Raw genomic sequence first — 15,290 nt, 5'->3', positions numbered from 1 at the left:
ATGAGTCAGGTTTATTAGAGGGGGGAAATATCGAAAACAGGCTCGAGCAAATATGCCTTGGGGGGGTGTATTTTACAAAGTATTTACTCTTCTTTTTTAGGGAGTGAATTTGCCCTTACTTGTTTGAAAACATTCAAAACATGTAAATAACAAAGCTCCCATGCCAGTGTCATCTTTTCTTTTCCTTCACACAGACTGTTGGGTGCTTTCGTAACGTTGTCCTCATTTGACCGCGCTAACTTTGAATGAAAATCAAACGCACCCTCTCTATACGTCATAATCCTACCCTAACACGTCATTCGTAAAGGGACTTGCCACATACTTGTCAAGTTTAGCCGGCCGGCTAGCAGTTGGTATCGCGCAGATGACGTTTGTGAAAGACTTTGGCGATGTGAATTGTAAGTAGGAAATATGTTCGCTGTCTCGTACGTGTAGTACTCGAACGACGAATATTAAATAAGTGTTTCGTTACGTACACTGCTAGCATTGCGGAGGAATGACGCTAACGCTAGCAAACAACAGCTGTTTTGTTTTTACATCGTTTGGCTTTTATCTTGAAACAAATGTTCGATCGAGGAGCCCAGCCAAGCTCGATTCAACTCTAAACATCCAATTTTTGCCAATGCAAGGTAATGGGGAGCCGTTATGAAACCGGAATGGAGTGTGGCCCGAATGCCGGAGTTTCTTCGTCCATCCTACTGACTGGCGGCTTCACACGAATGAGACTAAAGCCCTAAGGAGAGTCTTCATCATGGGCAGGTTTGTTCCTAGACTGTGGGAAAGCGCATCGAGAGGGATTCTCTGTAGTTTAGATTTGAAGTATATCTCTTGTGACTTCAGTCCACCAACACTTGCAACAAGCCTCGTAAGAAATATACACACATCTTATCTCAGATGATCTTATATTGCTTCCCCCCCCCCCCCCCTTTTTGTCCTTTAGGATAAGCTTTTCCTGCCTTTTTCCAGCATCCTGGCATTTTAGCCTACCATCCCAGCTCCTTCCTCGTCTCTTGCTTCCTTCATCCAGGCAGCTGCTCTTCATTGGCCTGCTCCTCTTTTTCTTGGGAGTGTGTTACCTGCTTCTGGTCACTGGAAAGTTGCCCGCCAGCTGGACCACAAAGGGAAACAGCTTCCACAGGTAAACCCATTCTCATTTTAAGCAATCACGTGCAATAGAGTAAGGACCGGATGCTTCAGCTTGTGGCCTCCGAGTGTGACGGACAAGAACGAGAGCAATGTTTTGCTCTCCATAGGCACTTGGCTCGGGTGTCGGACGTGGATGCGACCGACGCAAGCAATCCCGACCTGAGCTACGGCTTGGTGGTGGATTGCGGCAGCAGTGGTTCCAGGGTTTACGTGTACTGCTGGCCCAGTCACAATGGCAATCCCCATGAGCTCCTGGACATTCGGCAAATGAGGGACCAAAATGGGAAGTCGGTGGTCATGAAGATCAAACCGGGTAAGAAAAGGCATCTGAAAGAGATGATGACACGTGATGATGCTTCATCTTGTTGTGTTTAGGGATTTCCAAGATGGCTGAAACACCAGAGAAAGCCAGTGACTATATCCATCCACTGCTGAGCTTTGCAGCTGAACATATTCCCAAAAATAAGCACATTGAAACACCGCTTTACATCCTGTGCACAGCTGGAATGAGAATTCTGCCTGAGAGGTGCACTTAAATATATCTGTACAATATTACAAAACACACCAACAAAAATTTGTTTTCAACAGAAATGTTTTTCTTATTATGCCCTCTGTATGTTTTTTTTTTTTTTTTTATATCAGTCAGCAGGAGGCGATTCTGGAAGATTTACGAACAGACATCCCGGTGAACTTTGACTTCCTGTTCTCAGATTCTCATGCCGAAGTGATTTCCGGAAAACTGGAAGGTAATATAAATAATACACTGACTGCCTGGTAGTTTTTCTTTATTTGTATGTACAGTATTCAAAAGTGCTCTTATTATAACGCAGTGTAGTTCTACACCGCTAGAAAGTGCAACCACATTAATAAAGATATTTTGAAAGTTGTTCGCTCTAACCCTCTGTGAATCAGAATTGAGCGTTATTTGTCTTGGCTGACATTTTGATGCAGCATTTGGAAAAGGATAGCATTATTAACGTGCAAAGATATTCTCGTTGATTTCAGGGGTCTACGCGTGGATCGGAATCAATTTTGTCCTTGGAAAATTTAATCATGCTCACAATGGTAAGGACACCGAGGGTTCGTGTTTTAACAACTTGCCTTGCCTTTTTGGTCATTCAGAAAATGTCTGTAGCCTTCTTACCTTTTTGTCCTGCTCTCTCGTCAAGATGACGACGCTGTTGTAGAGGTCAATATCCCGGGCAGTGATCACCAGGAGGCGCTAGTGAGAAAAAGAACTGCAGGTGTTTTGGACATGGGCGGAGTTTCCACACAGATAGCATTTGAAGTGCCCAAAAGTGTAAGCTTTGCCTCTCCACAACAGGTTATTATCCATGATCAATCAGTTTTTTTTTTGTTGTGCTCTTTGGTTGTCACTCAGTCTTTTGCTTCGTTGTTGGCTTTGTTTGCACCATTTTTGTCCCCCTGGAGACTGACTGCTCTCTGTATTTGCCATACTTTTGCTGAAATTCAATGAACATTGTGCTGCTCCTAGCTTGCATGCATGCCCTGGCCACCTGGGGGCAGTGTAATATAGACGCATGACAGTTTCTAATGATAAATGTAACACTGATCAGTTTTCACAGAGGATAAAGAAAATATGCCCGTGTGTAGTTGTTCTGTCCGCCTACATGTGCACTGTTTGTCTTTCTGTTGCCTTTTTGTGAAGTGAGGTTGAGTTGACTGCCGCCATACAGGACTCGTAAGTCAAAGCAAAAAAAAAAAAAAAAGGTAGAATTATTGATCACATCTCAAAAAACTCGTCAGTCGGGTCAGCTTTTGACAGTCAATACAAACCATTTGGCAAGCAGCTCTTGTATCGGCGCTCAGTAGTGTACCTAATAAAATGTCCTGTTTGAAGCTCCATATTTTCATGTCGTGTGGAAAAAGAAGTCAACCCACACTACGATCTAACGTCATCATTTTCATTTATTCTCTAGGAGGAGGTGGCCAAGAATTTACTGGCCGAATTTAATCTGGGATGCGACGCCCATCGCACTGATCATGTGTACCGCGTGTACGTGTCCACCTTCCTGGGTTTCGGAGGAAACGCGGCACGCCAAACATACGAGGAGAGCCTCGTCAAAAACACCACCGCTCGCAACAAGTGAGTGCCGCAGCCAGCGACCGACGCTTGGACTCATTTTCATCGTTTCATTCGTGTCTGATTTGACCAGGCTGCTGGGTCAGCATGTCGGCGAGACGGCGGCGTCCCCCATCCTGGACCCCTGCCTCCCCACGGACCTGCGGGACCAGATCGGCTCCCCGGAACAGAAGCTCCACGTGCTGGGCACAGGCGACTTTGACCAGTGCAGACGCGCACTTCAACCCTTCCTCAACCGCACCAATGAGACTCAAACGTCTCTGAACGGCGTCTTCCAGCCGCCCATTGACTACAACAACAGCCAGTTCTTTGGCTTCTCCGAATTCTATTACTGCACAGAGGATGTGCTGCGCATGGGCGGAGACTACAACGCTTCCAAATATGCCCAAGCTGCAAAGGTGAATGGCTACAATCCTCATTGGTGAATCACTCGATGAGAATCAGTCAACACACGTGTCGTAGGAAATGGCGTCGATATATCATCAAGAGTTCTTTGCACTGAAATGTCAAACATGACATTTTGTTTGACTTTGATAGTGTGATGTAGAGGAATGAAAATGAATCTCAGACTCATTATTTGCAAAAAGTTAAAGCTTCTAGTGGCGACTTGCTCAACATGTGCTTTTCACATTTTCAGAGTTACTGCGCCACCCAGTGGGGGACTCTGAGGGAACGCTTTGACGCCGGCTTATTCGCTTCCCACGCCGATCTCCACAGGCTGCAGTAAATGCACACACATTCTCATTTTAAAGCTTTTAATGATTCTAAAATCAAGTGTGCTCTTTTTTAAAACCCATCCCTTTACTGAGACTCTTGATAATGATATACAATTCATATGCTGTCTATTAAGGTGAAAGACTTTATTTTTTCTTAAGCAAAATGATTTATGATTATTATTGCCAATGTCTTATGTGATACGTTCTGTTGTATTAGTTCATTTGAGCACTTTGACAGAGCGAAAGCTGGCGTGAATGTGTTATATAATTCAAGATGTCTTGGATTGTGATGATGCTTGATTTCTTGATGTCTGCAGGTATCAGTGTTTTAAATCGGCGTGGATGTATGAAGTTTTGCACTCGGGCTTCTCCTTCCCTCCTGACTATAAAAACCTGAAAACAGCATTTCTGGTCTACGATAAGGAGGTCCAGTGGACTCTCGGAGCTATTCTCTTCCGAACACGCTTTCTACCTTTGAGGTAAGATCATTTGGCTGAAGTTGCATTCCGTTCCTCCATTTTGTGTCACGTTTGTCCTGATGAGGATTGCGGACTTTTCTTTTTTCCAGGGACATCCAGCAGGAAAGTCTAAAAGGATTACACTCCCACTGGCGCCACAGCTTCTCGATTGTCAACAACCACTACTTATTTCTGGTTTGTTTCTTCATCGTCCTCCTGTCAATCGTCTTGTACATGCTGCGACTTCGCCGAATCCACCGGCGCGCCGCGCAGCGCTGCTCGCCTTCCTCCGTGCCGTGGCTGGAGGAAGGCTTGAGATCACCAACACTCCCCATTAATTTGTAAACTCTCGTCCACGTGCTCACCGTGTTGTATTACGAGAAGTCTCGGGCACGACGATCCCGTGTGAGACTTGAGCTGAGGCCTTACTGAGCCACAAAAATATGTCTGAGTTACTGTATTCATATCATGCTAAAAACTTGGCAAATATATTTTGTTTTTGCTGTAGAAACAAATCAAAACTACTCAGAAGTTGCACTCATTTTATTTTGTGGGCATTCGCCTCGTTCTGCCTTTTTAAAGAGCTTTTTTTTCCACGTTTATACATTTAATAGAAAATAAATCCATCTTTTAAGTGGCAGGAGCACTGGATTGCAAATGAATACCCTTAAAACCGCCCCTCCCGGGAAATTGTATGTGTGCACGTAAGAATTTGATGCAATACTTGTGCAATACATGTCTTGTCACTGGCAGAGCCCTTCAAATTGTTTTGTCTCATTGTTGCTGTGAAATGATGTGATTGAGGACTGGTGCGGCTATTTTGGTGGGCTTCATTTTGTAATGACCTGATGCACGCAACATGTTATTTATGCACAATGTTTGTCTGGCTGCATATGCTAATAAAGCTTTGTGTTTTCTGACAATTCTCTTGCTTGATGAGCAAACATCAGACTCATTGATTTGCCTCTCCTTTCTTCAACTATTGAAGTGCAGAGTCTTGTTGAAGTGTTTCGCCAATTATTGTAAAACATTCTTAAATCAGCACATCCTACCGCAAATTTAGTTGTAGGAAAGAGAACCCGCAATTTTGGGAGCTTCAGTCTGTTATCGGGCTGTCCTGCGATGACCAAGCCTTCTTATCTATTCCAGTAGCAGTATGTGATAAAAATGTAAAACTCATTCAAAAGTCTATTAGGATAAACTACTTTTCACTCAGAAAGTCCCCCACCCACTCTCATCTATCTTGTTTTATTTGACTTTACTTTGTATCACTGGGCTGTTTGTCATCGTGAAAGAAAGTTAGTTTTGATTAAAAAGGAGTATATCATTTTGGTTTAGTTTTACTTTTTATGCACTACAGCAATTAATTTTTTTATATATGAATTTGTTTTTTTTTAATAGACATTTTAAGTACAACATGCATCTCGAAGGTCAATTAGGTGAATGAAAATCTCATTAAAATATATAAAAATATATATATATTTAAATTTTAAAAAAGTCATGAGAGATGCAATGGATGAGCCTGAGCCTGTAGGGAGAGCCAAGTTTCAGAAAGACAACTTCCCATTGGCCGCTAAAGTCCAATAGCCCGCCCTGTGTGCCAGAATCGGCAATTCTATTGGTTAATTGTTGAGAAAGCCGCGCCTTTTCAAGGAAATGTCACCCCGCCCCTCTTACTCCCGCGAGTGGTGACGACCGAAAATGTTGTGGCCGTCCACGCTGCCTATAACACCCCGATAAGCGCTCCACGCATGGAGTTGAGCTCAGAGCGTGTGCTGTCACCTCTGGAGATGTCGCAGACGGCGAGCCAAGGCGGCCAGCTCGCTCCCGGCGACGGCGACTACGAGACCTTGCCCCCTCATGTCTCGGTGACCACGCACATGACAGCGGGCGCAGTGGCTGGCGTGCTGGAGCATACGGTTATGTACCCGGTGGACTCCGTCAAGGTAACGGACGCACACCTCCTCATTTTAACCCGAGTCACGCCATTAACATTTCCGTATCAAATCCACCACGCGCGGCTTGTCGGCTGGCTACGACAGTGTTGCTAACAAGCATTAGCTTTAAACTATGTAACCTGCTTGACCACAGTTAGCTTGTCTTGTTTGCTCACTTAAGGAAGCCAGTTTAGAAATAACATTTTTGTTGTGGATAAGCGTTAAAAACATTCTTATACTTTCTATTTTTTTTAAACACAAGCTATTAACTTATGTCTCTATTGCGCCTAGTGACTAAAAAGTTTGACACGTCTCCATTGACTCCCAGGTACAGACTTGAGTTAATTAATAATGTACTAGTTTTTCATTTTAGAACTTAACGCTACCGAGTACACCCTTGACATGTGAGTGTGATGGTTACCAACTAAAATGACTCGCAAATGAAGTCATCTTTCTCCATTGATAGGTGTGGCAATTACATGAATCTGTTCCTTCTCCTCTTTTACCATCTTGCCAAACTGCCCTCTGTTACTCAAACTCCTTTTGTCATTTCCTCTTAAGCTCGTCTGGATGTTTTCTTCCAGACGTCATATTTGTGTGTGTCCTGACAATAAATGTTAGGTGTGTATTTGAAGTTCAGTGGACCTGCCAACTAATGACTTGACCACCCAAGATATCAATTGAGACACACCTCGTGCCAATCTTGTGAAGGGTGTGTGTGTGGGGGCGGCCTTATCTGGGCGACACACTCTTGAAATCAACCTCACACAGTCAAGGGCGTGTTTATGTCCTCGTCCTTGTGTAGTATTGATTATAACGGCCCGGGTTGAGGTACTACTACAACGTTTATAAGATTTTACAACTGGATTGTGGCCAAAACGGTATGTAACAAAAACAGTCCCTATCAGATAACGTGAAAAATCTGTAGACAAGAAGTAACATTTTGTAGTTCATAAATTCTATTTATTTGAAGTGACTCATTGCCCCATGTCCGGACGATATGATTTGTGCAGCAAAAATTCTCAGCCATGAACATCAGCCAAGATTTGAGCGTCCCCAAATTGTGTAATAACCGGAAATGGAATTGTAGTTTATTGTGAGCGCAAAAAGGAAGGAAACACATTAAAACATGCAGAGGAAGATCGACGGGGCCTATCTTACCTCACCAGCGCCGGCTCCATCTCCCCGCAAATAAAAACAGGCTTTGTGCTGTGCAGATAACTTGGCACGCTGGACTCAAACAAAGCACTGCCTCGTTCGTACACGCCAGACCGTCATTCGTGTGTTTTTCCCCTCCTCATATTTGTAAAAAGCCAGCTGTCATAATAAAAATAGCCAATGAATGTCTTCTTCTGTCTTCAGACAAGGATGCAGAGCCTGCAGCCCGACCCCAACGCCCAGTACAAAGGCGTCTACGAAGCCCTGAGAAGGATCATCCGCACAGAGGGCTTCCTCCGACCACTACGGGGCCTCAACATCACCATGATGGGCGCCGGCCCTGCCCACGCGCTCTACTTCGCCTGCTACGAACGCCTCAAGCACTCCCTCAGCGACGTCATCAAAAGCGGAGGCAACAGCCACCTGGCCAACGGTACAAAGTCTCCCACCCCAAATATCTTTTTTTGAATTTTTTTTTTTTATATCAAGTCCATTTAAATGGCAGTTTTTGGGAATATTAAACCCTAAATATTGTCTGTGCAGGTGTTGCAGGCAGCGTGGCCACCGTCCTCCATGATGCCGTTATGAACCCTGCTGAAGGTAAGCGCAATAAAATCAAAATACAAACTGTTTGACAAAGATAAATGTTATTCATGCCGCAACTGGAAAAATAGCCAAATCCAAAATGGATTGTTTTTTGATTGTTTCATTCATAATAACACAAATAATATAATAATTCTGAGTTTTGACCTGACAGCAATGATGTGTGTTGTACTGTGGAAAAGTGCTATCTGATATCTTGAACATGTCTCTGTAAAATGTTACTTAACTGTTGTTTAATTGTTTTATAATCACTAAATAATGGCGTGCACCACTTGACACTAACCCCAACAAAACTCACTTTGAAATGAAAACTGAATTTATAACGAGATGAATTACGGTTGCCGATTTTGCACCTTTTAACGTCATGTCCGAAAGACGGGTGCAAAATGTCAAGTAAAAGGTCATTTGGGAAAATGAATCTTTTTCTCCTTCCTCAAACATTTTTGAAGCAGCAGAAAAAAACTCATTTTCGGCAAGACAATTTTGCAACGTTTTCGTTTGGTTCGTCCACTAACGCTTTCAAGTCGCTCACTTCCAACTTCATTTTGCGCTTGTGGTGCCCTTCCAAATATTCCATGGTCCAAAACTGAGAAAAAAAAAAAATCACCTTTCCATTGAAGCTTCCTGAATGTCTTTGTGTTATCATGGCTCAGTGGTGAAGCAGAGGATGCAAATGTACAAGTCGCCCTATCGTGGACTTTGGGACTGCGTTCGCACCATGACGCGCGTGGAGGGTGCCGGCGCCTTCTACCGCAGCTACAGCACGCAGCTGACCATGAACATCCCCTTCCAGGCCGTTCACTTCATCACTTATGAGACCATGCAGGAATGGCTCAATCCCCAGAGACACTACCACCCCGGCACGCACATCGTGTCCGGGGCGGCGGCCGGCGCCATCTCGGCCGCCGTCACCACGCCGTTGGACGTGTGCAAGACGCTGCTCAACACGCAGGAGAACGTGGCGCTCACTTCCGTCAACATCAGCGGACACTTGTCAGGAATGGCCAACGCCTTCAGGACGGTGTACCAGCTCGGCGGCGTGCCGGCTTTTTTTAAAGGCGTGCGGGCCCGAGTCATCTACCAGATGCCATCCACGGCCATCGCCTGGTCCGTCTACGAGTTCTTCAAGTACTTCCTGACCAAGCAGGAGGCGAGACCCGCCGGCAGGAACGCAAAGTGAACGCGTTTGAGGAAGTAGCCAAGTTGTGACACGCCTCCTTGTTTTCACTGACGTCTGCACTTTTTTTTCTCCCCCCCCATGATGACGTCACTCAAGGACAGAAGAATCACGGACGAATTCACACAGTCATCGTTGGACATTCTTTCCAGCGCACACAGCTATGCGTGGAGCAAAGAAAGTCTTGAATGATGTTTAGATAGAGTTCTTGGTATTTATTTATTTGCCTCGCTTGTGATTTTAATGGCTGCAGAAGGAAGCAGCGCAACGCTGCTTTATTTGCTTTCCTTCTGTGTTTATTTATTAGGAATCTGTCGACACGGAAAAATGAATCCTCACTCCAATTTCCAAGTGCCTCTTTTACTCTTTTATTGAGACAGTCTGTTTCCATCATTTTAGCTGACCCCAAAAAACACGTTGCTTTCTTATCTCTCTTGACACTTTTACCGTTTACTGCATTTGGTTGATCCGGTACGAGTAAAGTTCATCTCCAAGCACGAAAGCAATTTTCAAAAGAACTTCCGCTTCCATGCAGCGCCATATCGAGCGGGAAATCCACGTCAGGAATGTTGCTCAACTTCCCAGAGCTGACGTCATGCTGGACTTTTTTCCAACGCAAACTTGTCTTACAAGTCTTACTAAATCAAGAGCGCTTCAGCTGCTTGCAGCAGAGTACGATGCTTTATATATTTTATGTTTAAATCAGAGGCAGCATATAACCATGGTCGAGCGGTTCACACGTCCACCTCCATGAAGTTGCACTGGAAGATCAAGGAATTGATTTGCCATAGCCATTAGTTCTTCAAGCCTCTGTTGGCATATCGGTTTGCCGAGTGAGCCAAATGACCGCCCGCCCGCCCGCCGCTGAATCACGCACACACACTCTGCCCTCCCATTGAAATCGAATAGACACAGGGCAGCTATTGGAGGGCTCAACACTGACCTGACTTGTACATAAATGTTGCAGATTGTATCATCACATATGACGCATTTTTTTTATTCACCTTTCCACTCCATTTGCATTTTTGAAGATATTCACCAATCCGAAGGAAAAAAAAAATACAACAGAAGGTTTTTTTTTTTTTTTTGGTCGATGTGTACTTGCCACAAACGACATTGGATTGTAACAAATGGTATTTTTCTATGCACCTGCTTTTTCACTGTGCACACTCCGTTTGTTCATTTTTGCTCCTATTGCGGTGACCACTGTGTGTCTCTTTTGTGCCTCAACATTGTTTTAAATATGCAAGATGGCAAGAGGACCTTTTTGTTATTGTAGTTTCCCCCCACTGTTTGGGTGTGTTTAATGATGGCTTTTTTTTTTTTTTTTATAAATCATTCACAGTCCACTTTATATAAGCCATAGTTGCCCTCGCAACATTTTCCCAGGAGGAAATGGGAATTGTTTTTACGAGCTTTATAGTATATGCATTTGCTTCATCTGCGTTTCATGAGGTAATTGTCTTTAATCCAAGTGAAGAAACATGCTCGGTACGTCTTTCTAGGTCACTATACTTTTAATACACGTCACACAGTGCGGAATAGTGGCGTGTGCTTGTGTGATGATTTTGTACTTGTAAATTGGTTACACTTTTTACGCACAAATAAGGCCAATAGAATGTCAGACCAAGCATAAATGACATCATTGTAACAATGCTGCTGCAGCATGTAACACTGGAGCTGAAATAAATGAAATATAATGACATTGGTATCAGTCGCTATTTGCAAGTTTTTGTTTACCAAGAAGATTTTTTTCATTTTTTTTACTTTCCTGTCTTTCCCCAAGGCCTCAATAGTCCAATTTGTGCCATTCCGTTGTGGTGCCAGCAGAGGGCGCTATTATACAGCATTTTATTCGAAACGCGAAAAAGTCACATGACTTCTCACTTGCTCTAAACCACACCTACCGTTCTTCTTGGACCACACAAAAGCCGACAATCTTTTGACCAGGATCACTTGGATTGCATCACTTGGATTACATCCATTGGGCCACATGACTGAGGATTCTTGTGACTAGACCGAAGACCAGTTTTAGATCTGGCCTGATCTGATACTGGTTACCAATGGCTAGCATAAGACCCCAAATCACATGACCTTAGACATTAGCATAACCTAAATTCTACCCTTCCAGGACTGCCTTTAAACCTGAAGGACATAACCTCGACAACTTTGCCCTTGAGCTAGAGTTAAAACCGATCCACGTGACCTGGGTCTTGTTTGAGGTCTGGACCAGACTACTACCGTTATACAAGGATCACTAGTATGAGTATTTACTCTGACCTCATTTAAATTTCTCTCAAGACTTTGAAGCAGCCTAAAACTGGTTGAACTTGCTTGAGACATGGCTCGCATGATCTGGAACAAGCATGAAAATTAGGTCACATGATCTGATTGCAAACCCAAAATGACCTCGGACTCCTTGTCTGATTGCATAACCTTGATCTAGTTCAAGACATGGACTGAAGATCTTAAGACCTGGACCACACAACCAGACACGTGAGACTTTCCACGTAACTGAGGTCTAGCTCCAGACTCGGACCACATATGTCCTTTAAATGACCCCGCTGTGCTGGCAATAATTCTGCTCGTGGTTCTTCTTGTGCTGGCTGTCATTTATTGGACTGTTTACATGAAGGCAGATACTTACCGATACGCTCGGATGGAACAAAAACAAGACCGTTCTTATCGGGCTGCAGACAGTGGCGAGCTTTATTCGGAGCCGGCATGTCCCAGCACACGTACACAGGTGGTGTGGCGGAGTTGTCCCTGATTTGTCCGTGATCATGTTGTTTATCCCGAGCCTACAATGGATGCCACGTCTTCCGTCCTTGTCGGTTTCATCTGCAGTCCATTTGCTTGACTACTTTACATCTTTATACCGAAGATAAGCGCTGGAAAATGACAACAGCCTCTTTACTCAATACATGCTGGTCTTAACACACAAACATCCGCGCAGTGATAGCTCCTGGATGCGCAGGATTCAAAAGGATGCCCATTGCCTCTTTGGCCTCGTAACATGGGGGATCCAGAGCTGCTTCAAAACGGCTTATCAGACCCAACAAATTTGTCAGACAGTCACGGCACATTGCAGCGCCGACAAAGACTTCCTTTGTGGTCAGCTTTGGTTTTCTTCTCATCCTTTGATGAAGATCTGCTGGTCCTTTTAAAGACACATTTAACCCATTGTGGGGCACTCGCACATGGAAAGGGAAAACTGAAGTCAGTTATCATTAAATTAAATTGAATTAAATTAAAGAAACCGCCGAAACATGTCAGGTAAAGAACCTAAAACAATTTGTTTGATATAAAAGAAACCAGTGAAGTGATTAAAACAAGGAAAAACAAGATGAACTTAGTACAATTAAATTAAATTAAATTAAATTTAAATAAATAAATAAAATAAAAAAAGTATTTGCTGGTGACAAATTCGATGCCCCTGTTGTGTTATCGTGAGAGGTACACTGTTTCCTTACCTGATAAAGAGTCCCTAGTACCATTAACCACACTTTTAAGCCTAAATAAACAACAAGTCCCTCCTTGGTGTTCCTAATGGGAAGTCGTTAATCTAAAGGTACACAAGCTAATGCTTCGGTGCTTTTCATCACTTCCCTCCAACCAAATCCAGTCGATCCAGGTGCCACAGGAAAATATTCGAAGGCAACTAAGATGTGGGGTTAGCAATGATTCTGAGACAAGATTTATTATTCTGAAGGTGGATTAGATTAACACAGTAGACATCTAATTGGACTGTTGGGAATAAACAAATGCAATTGTATGGAAGACATTTGAGAATTGTGGTTGTAATTGCTGGTCTTGGGATAGTGTTCAGCCTGTGCGGGCATTACAATGGCAGATTCCTTTATCAACATGTCCGCGTGCCCGCTAGATTCCTGTCACATTCTCACGGCCGTCAAAACAGACGCTATCTGCCCTCTTCATGTCTAATTACCTGTTTACGCCGAGGGCCGCGCACATGATAGATAAGAAGTCGGCGTTTGGATGTCTGGAAAGTCCAACTTTTCTGTTTACCCCCTTCAACCTGTTGACCCGCCCGCCCGCCGACCGGTCGGTCGGCTTGGAATGATCCCACGGAGGAGAGGAGCCACTTGACAGGTTCTCCGCTTCATGCTACGTTGACATCTCGCCATGCCCACGAGCGGAGATAAGACGAAGCTCTTTAAGATGTTTGTCGCTCGTGTTGTCGACACGGTACCTTCTTGTGTGTGGCACTCGCTCTCCTATCGAGTTGGCCACGACTACGCGTGTGAACTCGCTACTCGGATTGAACTTTCCCGACCGACTGTTGCAGCCGACGGCGACGCAGTCGTCCCGCGTGACCCTGCGCACTCACTGCTCTGCCGCCTTATCTCGCCAGTCATCGCATTAGTGCTTCTTGTCATTCCTGTTGGCTTTATCAGATGCATCTGGAACCTGCCGCAACATTAGATTCAATACGAAAACGCTGCTCAAGTCCATTTAGACCCCATTTAGGTTGTGGGTCTAAACTTTTCGAGTGAATTCATCAGAAAGTGACCCAATATTCAAACCTCTCGGGAACTGAATGCTCAGTACCAAGATCTCCTAGTTTCATGATACAGAATATTGTTATGAATGATTCATGGCATTCATTTTGTTAAAACTCTGATGAGTTCCCACAATATTTACCAACAATGATTTAACACAGCAGGAAACAGATCAATATCAAAATGAAACACTTTATTTCTATCACTGAACGTGTTCACCTTTTCAAATGATCACTTTGGACAACATTCCTAGGAAATCACAATGCCTCATTTTTAGTGAGCTATTTTCAAAACAAGCTTGTGGTCCTTTCTCTAAAATTTCCAGAGCTGTGAAATATTTCCATCTTGTCAACAATGACAAAAAATGATCATTGACTCGTCGTGGAGTATTTTGACACTTTTTTTCATGACAGTTTTTCCTCAACAAATACAAATTATTATGGTCACAACAATCAAAAGGCAAATTGGCATAGTCAGTGAATGTTTTTTTGTTTTTTTTTCACCACAACGCAGGCCTCCAGGGCCCACCGTAGTCCCACAAGTAGGGTCGGTACTGGTACGCCCGACAGAAAGAGCCAAACAACACCACCGGGTCCAGTGCGTCGCCTTTGTACGTGTCCTTGAGGAACTCTGACGCTTGCTGCCTCCTCTTGGTTTTATACCTGCGGTTCTGAAACCAGATCTTCACCTGGGTCTCGGTCAGTCTTAGCACGCCGGCCAGGTGGGCTCTCTCGGGAGCCGACAGGTACTTCTGGTGGTTAAACTTCTTCTCCAGCTCCAGCACTTGGAGGTGCGTGAACGCCGCTCGGGAGCGTTTGGGTTTTTCCACGGACGCGAAGGCGCCCGGCTCGGACGTGCCGGGACAGGATGCGTCCAGAGATGCTGTGAATAGGAAGATAGGATGATAAATGAGATGAAAACAGCAGCCAGAGCCAAATCATTAAGCAAGAAATTCTAGTCAGATGTTGAGCTCACCTGTGTGCTCCACAAACGTTGACTCAGACAACTTTTGGGCGTCCGCTTCCCATTCTTCCCTCGTGCAGCGTTTCTCAACAAAGGCGGCGTTGTCTTTCAGGGAGAGGATGTCTTCGATGAGGAAAGAAGTCCGAGGTTTGACCGGATCAGACATGTTCCCATCCACAGGTCCACTTGTGAGGTAGGCCTCTGCGTGTCAGAGGGTGCTCAAGTGCTTTGTGCTCTTTTGCACGTGGGTGCACACAGCAGCTTTTTATGCGAGTGCGGGGGCGGGTTTGGGAAGGAGGTGTGTACTCGTGCTCGCTCAGTGACTTTCGCTGCAGTTGCTTGACAAAATAATACAATCGAATATGTGAATTTTCATATTACTTTGAAAGAGTACAAATAAAAAAAAAAATCACCTTCCATAACAGTAAAAAAAATGTATAAAATGAATCCGTTTTTAAAACAAGTTGGTAATAAGAGAAAAAGAACATACAATAGTAAATAAAGT

At 44.2% G+C, this 15,290-nt stretch overlaps 3 protein-coding genes across 4 annotated transcripts; 2 read left to right on the top strand and 1 right to left on the bottom strand.

The window, feature by feature from the left end:
• Positions 1 to 246: 246 nt before the first annotated feature.
• Positions 247 to 5,347, top strand: entpd4 (ectonucleoside triphosphate diphosphohydrolase 4). 2 transcript variants are annotated; one of them, XM_088376431.1, is made up of 13 exons: positions 247 to 398; positions 630 to 759; positions 941 to 1,138; positions 1,254 to 1,459; positions 1,522 to 1,672; positions 1,789 to 1,892; positions 2,152 to 2,211; positions 2,316 to 2,446; positions 3,087 to 3,253; positions 3,324 to 3,648; positions 3,888 to 3,973; positions 4,284 to 4,445; positions 4,535 to 5,347. In XM_088376431.1, exons 2-13 carry the CDS (start codon positions 752 to 754, stop codon positions 4,767 to 4,769), a joined length of 1,833 nt encoding a protein of 610 aa, XP_088232557.1. In that variant the 5' UTR covers positions 247 to 398; positions 630 to 751; the 3' UTR covers positions 4,770 to 5,347. The 2 variants fall into 2 exon arrangements, with proteins under 2 accessions (XP_088232557.1, XP_088232556.1); XM_088376430.1 differs by having other exon boundaries at positions 2,316 to 2,470.
• A 736-nt stretch (positions 5,348 to 6,083) lies between these two features.
• Positions 6,084 to 11,010, top strand: slc25a37 (solute carrier family 25 member 37). Its single transcript, XM_088377089.1, has 4 exons — positions 6,084 to 6,370; positions 7,724 to 7,952; positions 8,063 to 8,119; positions 8,776 to 11,010. The coding sequence occupies exons 1-4, from the start codon at positions 6,176 to 6,178 to the stop codon at positions 9,300 to 9,302; spliced, it is 1,008 nt and encodes a 335-aa protein (XP_088233215.1). The 5' UTR covers positions 6,084 to 6,175; the 3' UTR covers positions 9,303 to 11,010.
• A 2,984-nt stretch (positions 11,011 to 13,994) lies between these two features.
• On the bottom strand, positions 13,995 to 15,046 carry nkx3-1 (NK3 homeobox 1). Its single transcript, XM_088376421.1, has 2 exons — positions 14,798 to 15,046; positions 13,995 to 14,704 (listed from the first exon to the last, which is right to left on the bottom strand). Exons 1-2 carry the CDS (start codon positions 14,949 to 14,951, stop codon positions 14,322 to 14,324), a joined length of 537 nt encoding a protein of 178 aa, XP_088232547.1. The 5' UTR covers positions 14,952 to 15,046; the 3' UTR covers positions 13,995 to 14,321.
• Between the last annotated feature and the right edge of the window lie 244 nt (positions 15,047 to 15,290).

This window comes from Syngnathus floridae, chromosome 5 (genome assembly GCF_059516105.1).
Source record: "Syngnathus floridae isolate MCC-2025c chromosome 5, RoL_Sflo_1.0, whole genome shotgun sequence".
Taxonomy (NCBI): Eukaryota; Metazoa; Chordata; class Actinopteri; order Syngnathiformes; family Syngnathidae; genus Syngnathus; species Syngnathus floridae.
The sequence above is the reverse complement of the archived record's forward strand: the minus strand, read 5'-3'. Positions and strand labels throughout refer to the sequence as shown.